The sequence below is a fragment of the Brachyistius frenatus genome, unplaced genomic scaffold (genome assembly GCF_029030835.1).
Source record: "Brachyistius frenatus isolate BFR_SWC_R1_liver_20210118 unplaced genomic scaffold, ASM2903083v1 Contig_85, whole genome shotgun sequence".
In the NCBI taxonomy this organism is placed as follows: Eukaryota; Metazoa; Chordata; class Actinopteri; family Embiotocidae; genus Brachyistius; species Brachyistius frenatus.
In genome coordinates, this window is record NW_027210684.1 from 642251 (window position 1) to 655491 (window position 13241).

Below are 13241 nucleotides of genomic sequence, written 5' to 3' on the forward strand. Positions count from 1 at the left end.
ATCCAAATACACTTGAATGAGGTAAAGATTAAATTATGCCTTAATAATTTTAACAAAGTTAGCCCAGCACAGCTGAAATTGATCAATCACATAAAACCTAAACTCCCTGCCTAATAAATGCAACATAAAACAATAATCCATTACGTTCTAATAATCAAAAAACACTTAAATCCAAAGCTTTGCCTGTGTGAGTTGAAACAAAACAAGACTTATGTCATGCATGATTCATACATTTACCAGCATGTATTTTTATAAATATGAAGTAACCTAATCTGACCCAATGATTTAAGGATACATCAGTGGAAGACCCTAAATGCGTGCACACAGATACACACACTCCCATACAGCCAAATCCTTTTTCCCATCACACAGTTTTGATGCTCCAGAAAACCATAGGAAACTCAGCTAAAAGTCTAAACTGTCTGGCATGCAGGCATTGGGCAGTCGGTGGGACCCCGCTGCACAGCTCTCAGACCCAGTAGGGCTTAATGGTGATAGGTGCAAAAGCTTTCCAGCTATGAAAGCAAAGGAGAAAAATGACATGTGACATCACCACAGCCGAGGAAAAACAAACCCGGTTTCACACATCAAAGTATCTCCGGGGTAATTTATCACAGATCGAGAGAAGAAAATGTGGGAATGTTGGGCTGTGGGGGGCAGCGGTTTGAAGTACCCTGACCAATTCAAACAATTAGGATTTGAAGTTATGTTCAGGGCAGAGATGGATGTTGATGGATTGAAGCAAACTGTCGTTTGCTAAAGAGGTACCCTACACTGAGTATACACCACAAGCACCTGAACCTACTTTCACAAGACTAATTTGCATCACTTCAGCCAAAGATTAAAGGCGTACTCTAAAATGTTTTGGATTAATGCCATGGGCTGAATAAGAAGAGTCAATCTAGTTGCATTGTTTAGTTGTCCAGACATCCTTACCCTTAGTTAGCACAAAATCTAGATGCACGTTCTCCCCTCGTTAGCTGGGCTAACGCTAGTCTCGTTATCTCTGTCTCTAATGTTAAAATATCTACATATTGCAAATTAAGTTTAACAAAAAAATGTAATAGATATCCCATAGGCTATATAAAAGTTGTATAGGTGCAACAAAATGGATGAGAACAATGAGAGACCAAGTAAGGGTCGCTTACTTATGCTGTGTTCAAATTCAATGTAATTAAACTTTATTTATATAGCACCAAATCACAACATAGGTTATTTCATGGCACTTAACACATTGAAGTCCTTACAGCAAGACTTTACAACATTATACAGAGAAACCAACAATTCAACAATTCCCACATAAGCTAGGAGGGAAAAAACTCCTCTTTAAGGGAGAAAAACCTCCAACAGAGGGAAGAAAAACTCCATTTAACAGGAAGAAACCTCCGACAGAACCAGGATCAGAGGTGGGCGGCCATCTGCCTCGACCGGTTGGGGTGAGAGGAGAGCAGAGAGAGAAAAGGACAGCATAGCGATACAAGAGAAGAACTGTTGGTGGAGACGACAATCACAGGGCAGAGATATGCAGCTCCATGACGGGACATCTAGAAAAGAAAGAAGAGAAACTATACGAGCGAAGGAACTGAATGGAGACAACAGATAATAATAAGAAACTATGGGAGAGAAGAAGATGGTGAGGTATGAGTCAGTTAAAGAGTAGGAGGAAAGAAAAGAAGCTCAGCGTGTAACGAGATCCCCCAGCAGCCTCGGCCTATAACAGCATAACTAAGGGTTGGTTCAGGTCTACCTGAGCCAGCCCTAACTATAGGCTTTATCAAAAAGGAACGTTTTGAGTCTAATCTTAAAGCTAGAGAGGGTTTCTGCCCCTCCAACACAAACTGGGAGCTGGTTCCACAGGGGAGGAGCCTGAAAACTGAAGCTCCGCCTCCCATTCTACTTCTGTGGAATGGGGTCGTAATTACTGTGTACATGAGAAGAGTCCATATAAACGGCCCCCTAATGTGGTATTCACGACATCGGAACTTGATATTTTCTATAAGCCTTGAGTTCATGAGTTGTGACGTGTTTGCTGACTTTAATGGAAATGGCAGAGGCTATGGAAGTTCATTTTTGGTTGTATATTAAGCTAATATATTGTGATTTTAGTTATGTAGTGTTTGTCTTCATAACTTAGATAATAGCCTACGTCTGAAGAAAATGTTGAATTGTGAGCCTCAGTGGCTTCCAGACGTCGTCCCTGTTGCCATTACCTTGCAATTGTGTTTTTACAACTTAACCACTTGAACGCCGAGCATACGATGCACACAACCTCCCAAGTCCTGATCACTAGCTCACGAGTTCCATTTGAACGCAGCACTACTGCAAAGAAAATCACTAGATTTACAAACACAATATTTGACAGGTTTATTTTTGGGACATTTTACAATTTTCACTATTTTCTAAAGAGGCAGGGAAATTAATCACGTTTAGCTCAAAAGAGTGTAGTTACAGTTATATATTTAAAGTTTAAGGCAGCTAGAACTTTGCAATTTAATGACTTCGCTGAGTTAACAGGTAGTTGACTCAAGTGTTTACCTGGAGCATCGTAACGGGGATTTACTAGGACACCTGTACTGTTAGATTCTCTTTCACTTCACTTTCATGGATGCAAATGGCATACTGTACACCATGTTAGTCTACTAACTCTGTGTTCATAAACTATAACAGGACTAAAAATTGTGTTCTAATGTTTACATGTTTCTCTTTCTATTTCTGCAGGGCCTACATGAGTGTGAAAGAGTTGAAGGAGGATCTTCATCTGAACGGCACAGACACACTCAATGTTTTCTTTGCCAGCAACTCGGTGCGTGAAGAGCTAGCAGGAGCTGCAACCTGGCCATGGGCAAAGGAAGCTCTTACACACCAAGGTGAGTTGATTTATATCAAGCTACATTACAATTACAATTTTGTTTGTCTGTGTTCCTCTCCCTCCGTTATTTCTAAACTTTTCCCTTTCCCTTTTCTCCTCTATTTCCAGTTTTGCGAGTCTTACTTCCTGCTTGTGCCTCTTTCACTTTGTGCCACTTTTTCTTTTTAGCTACCCATTCATCTTTTCCCTCAACCTCCAGTTGTTGTAGTCGGCGTTGGCCATTTCCAAATTAGATGGGGAGAACAATTGGAGCTGGCAGAGTTATCTTATTCCCAGCACGTTGCCTCTTTCTATTCCAATCGTTAGGACCTTTCCACTGGAAAAGGTTAATCAACCCAACAACAACCAAACAAACAAACGTCAGTTTGGGCTCTGTACCATTGTTGCCACCCATGCCCACTTGCCAGCTGTTCTGTATTAATTTACTGACTTTTTTCTTCATGTGCCAGTACAAAGTAGTTATTGGAATCAAAAGTAGGAGACATATGGAGTTGATGTACTTCTTGAGGAAGCATTTATCTTTTAAAGAAAATGTTTCTTTGGAATTATTTACACACTCTAAACGTGTGAATGCTGCTACTTCACAGACTTAATGTTTTTCTGAAGTTGATGGCACAGCCTCATTAAGAACGGATGAAAAACAAGTTGAAGTACATTTCTTCTGATTCTCTTCCTTTCCATCAAGGACACTTCCAGTGCACAGCACTACACTGTCAGCAATGATGACATCATAATATTGCTGCCTCTGGCCAGCAGCTCATTTTAAGTGTGATGAGTGAACGGATTTAAAAATAGTAAAACTCCCCACAAGTTTGACTTCACTTGTGTTAGTGAGGAACAGGAGGATGAAGATAATGGGCTTTTTATCATTAAAGATTGGTTGATCGGTATCGAGTTAAAATTTCTGCTGCAACAGTTTCAAACTGATATAATCCAACAACAATGTTTTGAAGAACATCACAGTGATTTCCCTTTACTCTCTACATCTTGACTCAATGGACGATCTGTTAGGATAGAAGGTCCATAGATGTATGATTTAGATCTAGCAATTATCAGTATATGATAATAAAATGTCCTTACTTAATGCCAGATAGGTTAAAGGCTGTCTGAAAAGAAATCCCTCAATTTACTACATAGTGCATAACATACACCATCCGCTATTATATTATATTGTCCAAAGTCGAGTGTAAATATATCCACAAAGAAAATGTAAAACAATGCACTACACTACTTTCTGCTAACAATCCCAAAATGCAATTCTCCACATTTGAAAGATGTAAAAAAAAATCCCATTCATGCACTCACTGATGGTGATGATATGCAAAGTGACGATGCCTAGTTTATGTCTGCAACCTTAATTTGTGGCTCTCTCGTGTAAACTGCTTCTTTCATATAGGAAGAAGTAAATGAGTGAAAAAAAGAGTGATTTTGGACACGGTCACACGAGTATATGAAAGCACGTCCAATGAAAGTCTGGTTACAGCACATAAATTCATGTTTAAATTGCCAATATTTGAGTCTGTTATGCATTTGATTTGTTACCTTGATTTATTTCATATAATTGCAATTTTTTTTCAGATTGAATATGTAATTATATTCCTCAGTTTTAATATCACTTTAAACTGTGGCAACTTCTGCTGGGCATTTGGTACAAGTGTAATAGATTAAATTGATTATTGAGACATCCAAAACATTGCTGTGTGATTCAATGAAAATAACCGTCACTCTAGGCTAAACACTGTTAAAGTTTTATATCCACAACACACAATCAAATTTGCTGGCACAAATTAATTTCATCTGCCTTTGCTTACACAGCATAATCAAGGCAAAACTGATAAGAAGTTGTCAAACCTGATATTGAAGAATGGGTGCAAACACACATGTTTACTTTACCGGACCTTTCCCCATATCTGTTTGTAATTAGAATTTCTATGCAGTTGTCTACATTCAAAATGTACAAGTTTATTTTTCTCCATTTAAGGGTAAATGTGTAGGATTTTGGGGATCTACTGTCAGCAATGAAATATAATAGTCACAGCAAAGTTTTCTTTAGTGTATAATCACCTGAAACTAAGAATCGTTGCATTCAATTTACCATATGAGACTCCAAAGTATACCCAGTCCCTTTCCATGGAGCCGCCGTGTTGCATCGCTTCTACAGTAGCCCAGAGGGGACAAACCAACATTGGCTCTCCTGGGACTTTTGTGTTTTTTTGTTAGTTTTGTGGCCACTGTAGATTCTCTTACACACTTGGAAGGGGAGGTTGAGTCAAGGCATGTTCAGCTGGTTGAAGCCTCACCACTGGATGCCACTAAACCCTACACACTCCTCCTGTAAAGGGAGCAGCAGCGCTTTGCCAAACACAATTGTATAAAGTTGTGTATTCAGAAATTTCAACCACAGGACAAGCTGGACAACTCAGAAAACAAAGTGCACACACAATATAAATTATATTCATTCGAACGTATAAACTTTTCGCTGGTATGGTATTGAAATATTCTAGTTATGGCTGCCAGAGCTTTTGTTCTAAAATATTCATTGTGGTTGTTGCTTCAGAAACACAAACAACTGATATTTATATAAATCATGTTATTGTTTTGTAGATCTGCTGGAATGAGGTTGAAATGAATTGATTTAAATGTGGAGTATGACTTTACTGCCACCAGTTATATTGTCAGTTAATGTTACATTTTTAAATTTTTCTGTTGAGATCAGTTTTCTGCTGAATGTGTCCCACATGACATTTATTTCAGCTGCACAGCATCTGTCCCTGTTTAAAAACAAGTTAGTGGATGACAAGTTGAGGCCTTGTTGTTTGGTGTCTACGTATTTAATGTCTTTATTGCTCAATGGCTTCACCACTAAACACACTGAAAACCAATGACTCATGTCTCTTCTTGACTGTGATTATCAGCATTCTACAAATATGGCCGTTGTTGTCACGACCCCCAAACTATGACAGTCTTTGTTTATTTGAGATTTTTTATTAAATCTTTAATATTCCAATTAAATGTTATTTTCTTTTAACATTATAAATTGTTTCCTTTTTTAAAAATTAGAATGAACACAGTGACATAATTTGTTTTATTCAAAAATATATCAAATGGACATAACCATGTTAAAAAAAGTTCAGGATCCTGTGTCCATATCAACTTTCTATTTAATTGGAATTTGTCGCTAACTGCTAACTAGATCAACAAACAGACATAAAAGTATCCTCACCTCCTTGCACGGAGCAGGGTCATTATCATAATTGTTCCAGAAGTTATTTAATGTGTTTACGGAAACATAAATAAGATATTTTTTCCAAAGTAATTATCCATGATATTTTTTCTTAAAGAAATGCTTGGGAAAAAAAATTGTCCACCTTAATTGACACAAAAATTGCACTGCACTACAGTATTTGCTGATTCACCCTATGCTCACCGTTTCTCTGTGCAGCCAGATTGACGTTAATACACGGAAATTGCAAGTGCGGCAAAAAGCTGTGAAAATGCCAATATACCTGAATCACCACCGCGCTGGGCACAAAAATAGGGCCTTCATGTCTTACCAAAGGACACTAAACCATTTTACATGTCACAATCAAAAATCATTGCATCCTGGCCCAACTGTTGCAGTGTTGAGGGGGAGCACAATCTTAAATTTCTATTTTCATTATCTTCATCATTCACTTTTTTCTCTGTTCAATTAGTCATTTAAATTTACTATATTTTTCTTGACTGACTTGCTTCTCAAAAAACAAATATCTATAGAGAATAATATTATGGGTCATACAGTGAATTTGATCTGGTCCTCAGGGGGGATGGTCCTGAACCCGTCTTACTTTGGTACGATGGGCCACCACAACACAATGATCCATGAGATGGGACACATATTTGGACTGTACCATGTCTTCAAGGGGGTGAGCGAGCGGGACTCCTGTGATGACCCATGTCAGGTACCGTAGGACTGTTAAAATCTGCTTCTTGTGAGGATGCTTTGTTTGGGATTATCATTACAGGTGTACCTACCAATCAGAAAATTATAATAAGAATAGAATATAATCTCTCTTAATTGCTCCCTTTAATATATTGCAATATCTAAAGTTGTTCCCTTATGTAGGAAAGCATCGTTGTTTGGCCATTTTATACAAACATTGAATGTGCTTCACAGGAACTTGGTGACATTTTCAATTCCTTAGACATGGTACTCATCAACTGCTCTCTGTTAAATAAAGACACGACTACCCGGATGGAGCTTCTTACTCTTCTGTGTTCATTTGGTGTCATCGTGCATTTATATGTCTCTGTCGTGTGCGTGTGCAGGAGACCACCCCGTCCATGGAGACAGGAGATCTGTGTGCCGACACTGCCCCGACACCAAAATCCAAAGCCTGTCACGACCCCGGAGCTGTCAACGATACCTGTGGAGTCACCACCTACCAGGACACCCCGTACAGCAACTACATGAGTTACACAGGTACAGAGGATGAACTTCTTGTGCCCAACAAAACCAACTAATTACACTGCATTGCACAACACATTTTATGTTAGAGTACATTAGGAGATGAAATAGATGTACTCTCTAACTGCATACTACATATTAAGAAACGTTACTTTATTTTACAACAATGACAAACTTCAGTAGCAGTTTAAACATTCAGGTGTTGGTTACAAAGGCTGTAGACTGTGATCTATTTCACTTCAAAATAGACAGATGTGAGGCACATATGTAAAAGTAATTCACCTCCTCGAATACACTGCCACACATGCTTGAAGAATAACTACAAGACTTATCCTCCATCTATTGTTTGATAAATAACTTGGATTGATTTTTTAAATTTATTTTTGAGAAGTTAACCCTTGATTAATTGTATTTAAAACATTTTTATTGTTATTATTGTAGAGCAGAAAACTAAAACAGTCATTTCTATCCAAAGTAACTCTTGAACAGTTAGACCTGAATGTTCCTGTATGTACTGAGATTCTCAAAAGCATTAATTGAGGACATTGCTGTTGCACGGTGGTACTGCAGCTCCTCTGTCTGCAATACACTGAATTATTTCTAAGCTTGAAATTTGCGCTGCAGTCAGTGAAGACTAACTGAGCTTTTCCTTTAATTGCACCACGTCAGATGACAACTGCACCAACCATTTCACTCCAAACCAAGTGGCCAGGATGCACTGTTATCTAGACCTGGTGTATCAGAAGTGGCTGATGGACCGGCAGCCTGCCCCCATCCCTCTGGCCCCCATAGTGACTGACCAGAGCACAGATTCTGTCTCCATCTATTGGCTCCCACCTACAAGGGGACCACTTTATCAAAGGTACGATCGTACAAGCTCTTATTTATCTCATCAAGGAATACTTTAGATTTAGTGTGTTGTCTGCGTTTGTAGCATCTTTATCATAAACATTGACCCTAAACATAGACAAAGAATTTACAACTATAGTGCTCAAATACGTTTCACATTTTTTCCAACTGATTGGAGCCCAGAAAATCTTTTGGGAATATATTTATTTGGTTCGATGACTGCTTTATGAATTTTGCATTTTTATTTTCATGAGTCAACATGAATAAATGATATTGAAACACCAAGACCCTCGTCAGGTACTACTAACACATAATTGCAGCTGCTATGAGTGACAACGCTGCCAGCAATGTGCTGCATGTTTTGCAAATAAACAAGTGAATGTGGGTTTACATCATTAAAGGACTCAAGCCATGGTGGACGTAAGACTGCTGAGCATGAACGTGTCATTTTAACCTATCATTTAAACATGTGATGAATAACTAACAAATACAGTAATGGACAAGTTATATGTGATGAAAGGTGATTAGAAACATAATCAGGCTGCCATTAAAACCAATCAGTGGATGTAATATCTGGTCATACCTTCTCGTAATGCGTTAAGGCTCTTCATGATTAGTCTCATCATACTTTCCTGACTTTATGAGATGACAAAGATAATCAGTGTAAATCTATGGGGGAAAAAAATGCCAGTTTGCAGTGAATTATTCAATTGTCAATAAATGTTGTTGAATGTTGGCTTTCCGAATTTGGAGAATAGAAGGCTGCATTTTCTTCACCTTATTTGGAGTGCGTGCAATGACATCAGCCATGTTGGCGGACTGTAATGCATTTCGGTTCTTTTGCGACTGTAGCCTCACATAACCTCCGCTATCACACTGATGCTCAGCCCATGTTTCCCTGGAAAATCACATATTCACCTGAAGTACTTGCCACTAGCAGCTCTGTTTGCTTTTGTCCCAGTTCCTCACTCCATATGTCTCATCTCAACTGTGGAGACTGTGAGAATGATGGCGTCTTCCACCAGTACGCCTACGAGGCTACTTCCCCTCGCATCTGTGACACATCAGGCTACTGGACACCCGAGGAGGCAACTGGTCAGTCAAGTTTATGTCTATAAACTTTACTTAAGATATACATTTTTATATATACAACATACATACAGTATTATACCCTTTACTGGTAATTCATCCGCTTCAGATCATTGTGAATATATATATTAAAAAAAAGGAATTTAGGGTTTCTGAAGCTGTATGTAAAGCTGCAACTAAAAGATGAGTGATAAATGACTTGATTAAAATCAACTATTTTCCCACTACTTATATTAATAAAAACATAATGGCAATGTTGAACGGAAAATTGATCTTGGTAATGAGGCATATTGTTGTTTTTACTCATTCTTCCTCGTAAAAGTGACAATTATTTAGCTGGCGTCCTTCACCTTATACATTTTTCAATAAGCAGTGACATTCGGGAATGTGGCAGTTTCAGGCTTGAGTTTTATTTCTCTCTCTGTTTCCACCAAGCAGATCAACCCCCCCTCACCTCCAAATGCACACACACACACACACACACACACACACACACACACACACACACACACACACACACACACACACACACACACACACACACACACACACACACACACACACACACACACACACACACACACACACACACACACACACACACACACACACACACACACACACACACACACACACACACACACACACACACACACACACACATCTCTTCCTTGTAAATTTTCAGGTGCGTGCAAGGTTAATGGCTCCTGGAAGAGGAATAAGCAGAAAATCATTAAATGATAATTGGCCTCAGCTACAGACCTCTTTCTGTGTCTGTCTTGTTTTAGCCAAAGTGAGAACAAGGATTATTAGGATAAGCGTCTACTCTGGGTATTGTTTGGGTGCTGTTCAAACATTGAACCTCCGTCATAATCCCCAAAAAAGTGCATCCTGTAGCACCGTACTTTGAAACATTACGCTTCATGTAAGCACATGGTCCTTGTTATTCCAATCATAATTTCTGGGGAAGCATGGTTTCGTTTGACATGACATATAGGGTTAGGGGAGAGAAGCAAAGAAAGAAAAAGTAACCCAGGGAAGCAGATGAGGGAGAGAGAAAAGACAAGAAACAAGGAAAGACATATGCTGAAAGAATGAATGTACAAACACAATAACACTTTGCTTCTCTTCCGCGGAAACTCTACCCAAATATGTGGAAATCCTCTGCAGGAATTTATGCTTTGAAAACCAGCGATGAGGGAGAGTAGGGGAGTATGAGGGGGGGGGGGGGGGATTACCGCTCCCTATTTCGCTGCGGGATCATAACGATGATAAAGAGTCAATTACAGTCTTACTCTAAACAGTGGTATGCACATAGCTGAGGAGACAGCCAGTCTGCTGGCTTCCCCTGGCTCCCTTTTCACTCTGTCCCACTTCTAAAGACAATGATGCATGGGTCACTTTGTCAGCCAACGGAGATGGGCAATCGCCTTCAGCAGGGAAAAGAGGAAAGAGGAAATTGGAAAAATTCAATGCGGATATTATAGCTGGCAAACCAAAACATAAGTTTAAACGCAAAACACTGTTGGCTTGGATCGTTGGCAAAATTGTCCTGTGCCAGTATATCGGCTGGTTTCTTCACTGGTCTGTTTTCAGGCTGATGGAAACCACCACATTGTATTGTGAGGGATTAAATTGGTTTATTTGCTACATCAACTTTTAAAGATGCTTCGATTTCAACACAGAAGTACAGAGTCAGCTTTTAAAGGTGCATGGTTGTACTAAAGAGAAGAGAGTCCGTACCTGTGTAAAATCCAATACCACATTTCTGATCTGACTAATTGATGAAAAGAGAAATATAAAGTATATAGAGAATATAGTGGTTGCAATGGGTGATTTGTTTTACTTTACCATGTCAAAATTAGTATTCCATGTCTGTATGTATGAGATTAATATAATGCATACAGATCTGGATTCATGAATAGGAATTAATGCACATACAAAATCTTTTTGTGACAGGCATCTTGCACTGGTGGTTCTCTCAGCACGAACGACAACAACCAGCTGAAGTATTGTTTCCAAGGTGTTTATCTCACCAACAAATAATATACAATCAATAAATAAACAATTTCAGTGTGCTCGTCTGCCGAGCATCCGAGCACTCGCCGCAAGTCTGTTCAGCAGCCACCCTGCTGCTCCGTGTTCCCAGTAGTGCGAGCCGTCCGGTGTCCTGCTACTGGGTTTTAAAGAGAAATAGAGGGACAAACAGGAATTCAATTTAGCTGGGCTAATTAAGCCTCTTCCAGGCACCGATCCCTGAACCACTCCCACAATCAGTCCCTTCTGCAGCTGAGCCAAACAATGCCCCACTACCACACTTTTCAACATATATTATTAGTAGATATATTGCACAAGAATGTAAAAAAGTTTGGTATAGTTGTTGTATATAGTGTACCGCTGGCGTGTAGAAAGTATAGAAATGAAAATGGTTACACAAAATATCCCCATTAATTTTAAAGCTGCATGAATGATAATAATTTGGCCATAATGTTAATTTATCGTGACCTTTTAAAGCTGTCATTGCCAACATGTTGACAGTTGCATCCTCGCATCATCAGCAGACCCAGAAGAACATCACATCCCGCTCAAGTTGTTTTTGATTCACCATAGAACTGAGACTAATCAGAACAAAAGCAGTTATCCAAAGTAAAGTACCCCGTGGAGCTCCATGGATCTGCAGAGTTGGGTGCTAATTTTCTGGTTTTCTGGTGAGAGACACCTTTCACATTGCAGTCATTTAATTTATTATTTCTTTAGAAAATATGAATTAGAACATCTTTAAATAATTAATCTTTCTAGATGTGTGATTTTCACAGACATTTAGTTTGTTAACTGCATCAAAAACATTGTTTAGGCAATAAAAGCTACTTTGGTCAAGGATGAGTAAATGGATTAAGATGTGCTTCTCATCGGACTCAACAGCCCATACTGCGGTGCAGAAATAAATCTTATGGCAGATATGTTTTTTTAGATTAACAAGTCATCTTTACTGCTTGTTACCTTTGTGGTGCCCAACAGGCTGTCTATATAAGACCAACTCAACTGTCCAGTTCTCTTCCTGTAATGGCCATGCTTCACATTTGCCATTCCTCAGTTAATAATCAGTACATTAAAGTTTGAATTAAATTGATCTTTTACTTTAAAATTTAAGATTTTGCTTACATTTATATATCATGTACTTCAGTAACTGTGAAAATGTCCTGAGCTAAAAAAAAAAAAAGTCAGTTGCAGGTTCATAGTTCTTGTTCATAGAACAATTATTTAACATTATTTAACTTGTGTCTTGGTCTTTTTGACAGGCAATCCATTGTGCCTCCACACTTGGCTGATGTAGCAGGTGTGAAATATGTACCACCTCATTAACATGCTGATTTTATTTGGCTTTCACCTGAGACACTGCTGAGAGTAACTACCCTAATGTTATTCCGTTGGGCTAATCCCTAACACTGCAACAATTAACAACTCATTTTGCCTGATGTAATGATGATACGACTGCGTTTTTGAATGAGGGCCATGTTTAAGTGAGGGGGTGACGACTCATAACTCTTAACTGGAAAATTCAGCTCTCTTTTACATGAGAGAAAGTTTTCTGGTAATTGTTAAAAGTGATTCTGGGAAATATTTTTTATTTTATAGTACTCTATTAATCCCCGAGGGGAAATTTCTTCGCTGCAGCAGGGGGGGCTCTCAGGGGGGAGCTGCTGCAACAGGCTGCCACTAGCGCGGCACCAGGTAACCTGACCTGAGGTGCATGTTTTTGGATGATGGGAGGAAGCCGGAGAACCCGGAGAGAACCCACGCAAGCACAGGGAGAACATGACAACTCCGCACAGAAAGGCCCAGGACCGGATTCGAACCCAGAACCTTTTTGCTATGAGGCGACAATGCTAACCACTGCACCACCGTGCCCCCCAAATATGTTCACAGTCACTACTAAGTAGACAACACATGTCGAGAAAGAGGCAGAACTCTACGACAATAAAATTA

At 39.2% G+C, this 13241-nt stretch overlaps 1 protein-coding gene across 1 annotated transcript in view; it reads left to right on the plus strand.

The window, feature by feature from the left end:
• pappa2 (pappalysin 2) overlaps positions 1-13241 on the plus strand; it is a 75847-nt gene that overhangs the window by 16326 nt on the left and 46280 nt on the right. The window contains exons 5-9 of the mRNA XM_069709810.1: positions 2719-2867; positions 6671-6810; positions 7178-7331; positions 7986-8178; positions 9127-9260. Coding sequence (XP_069565911.1) covers positions 2719-2867; positions 6671-6810; positions 7178-7331; positions 7986-8178; positions 9127-9260 — 770 coding nt within the window. The remainder of the gene's footprint in view (positions 1-2718; positions 2868-6670; positions 6811-7177; positions 7332-7985; positions 8179-9126; positions 9261-13241) is intronic.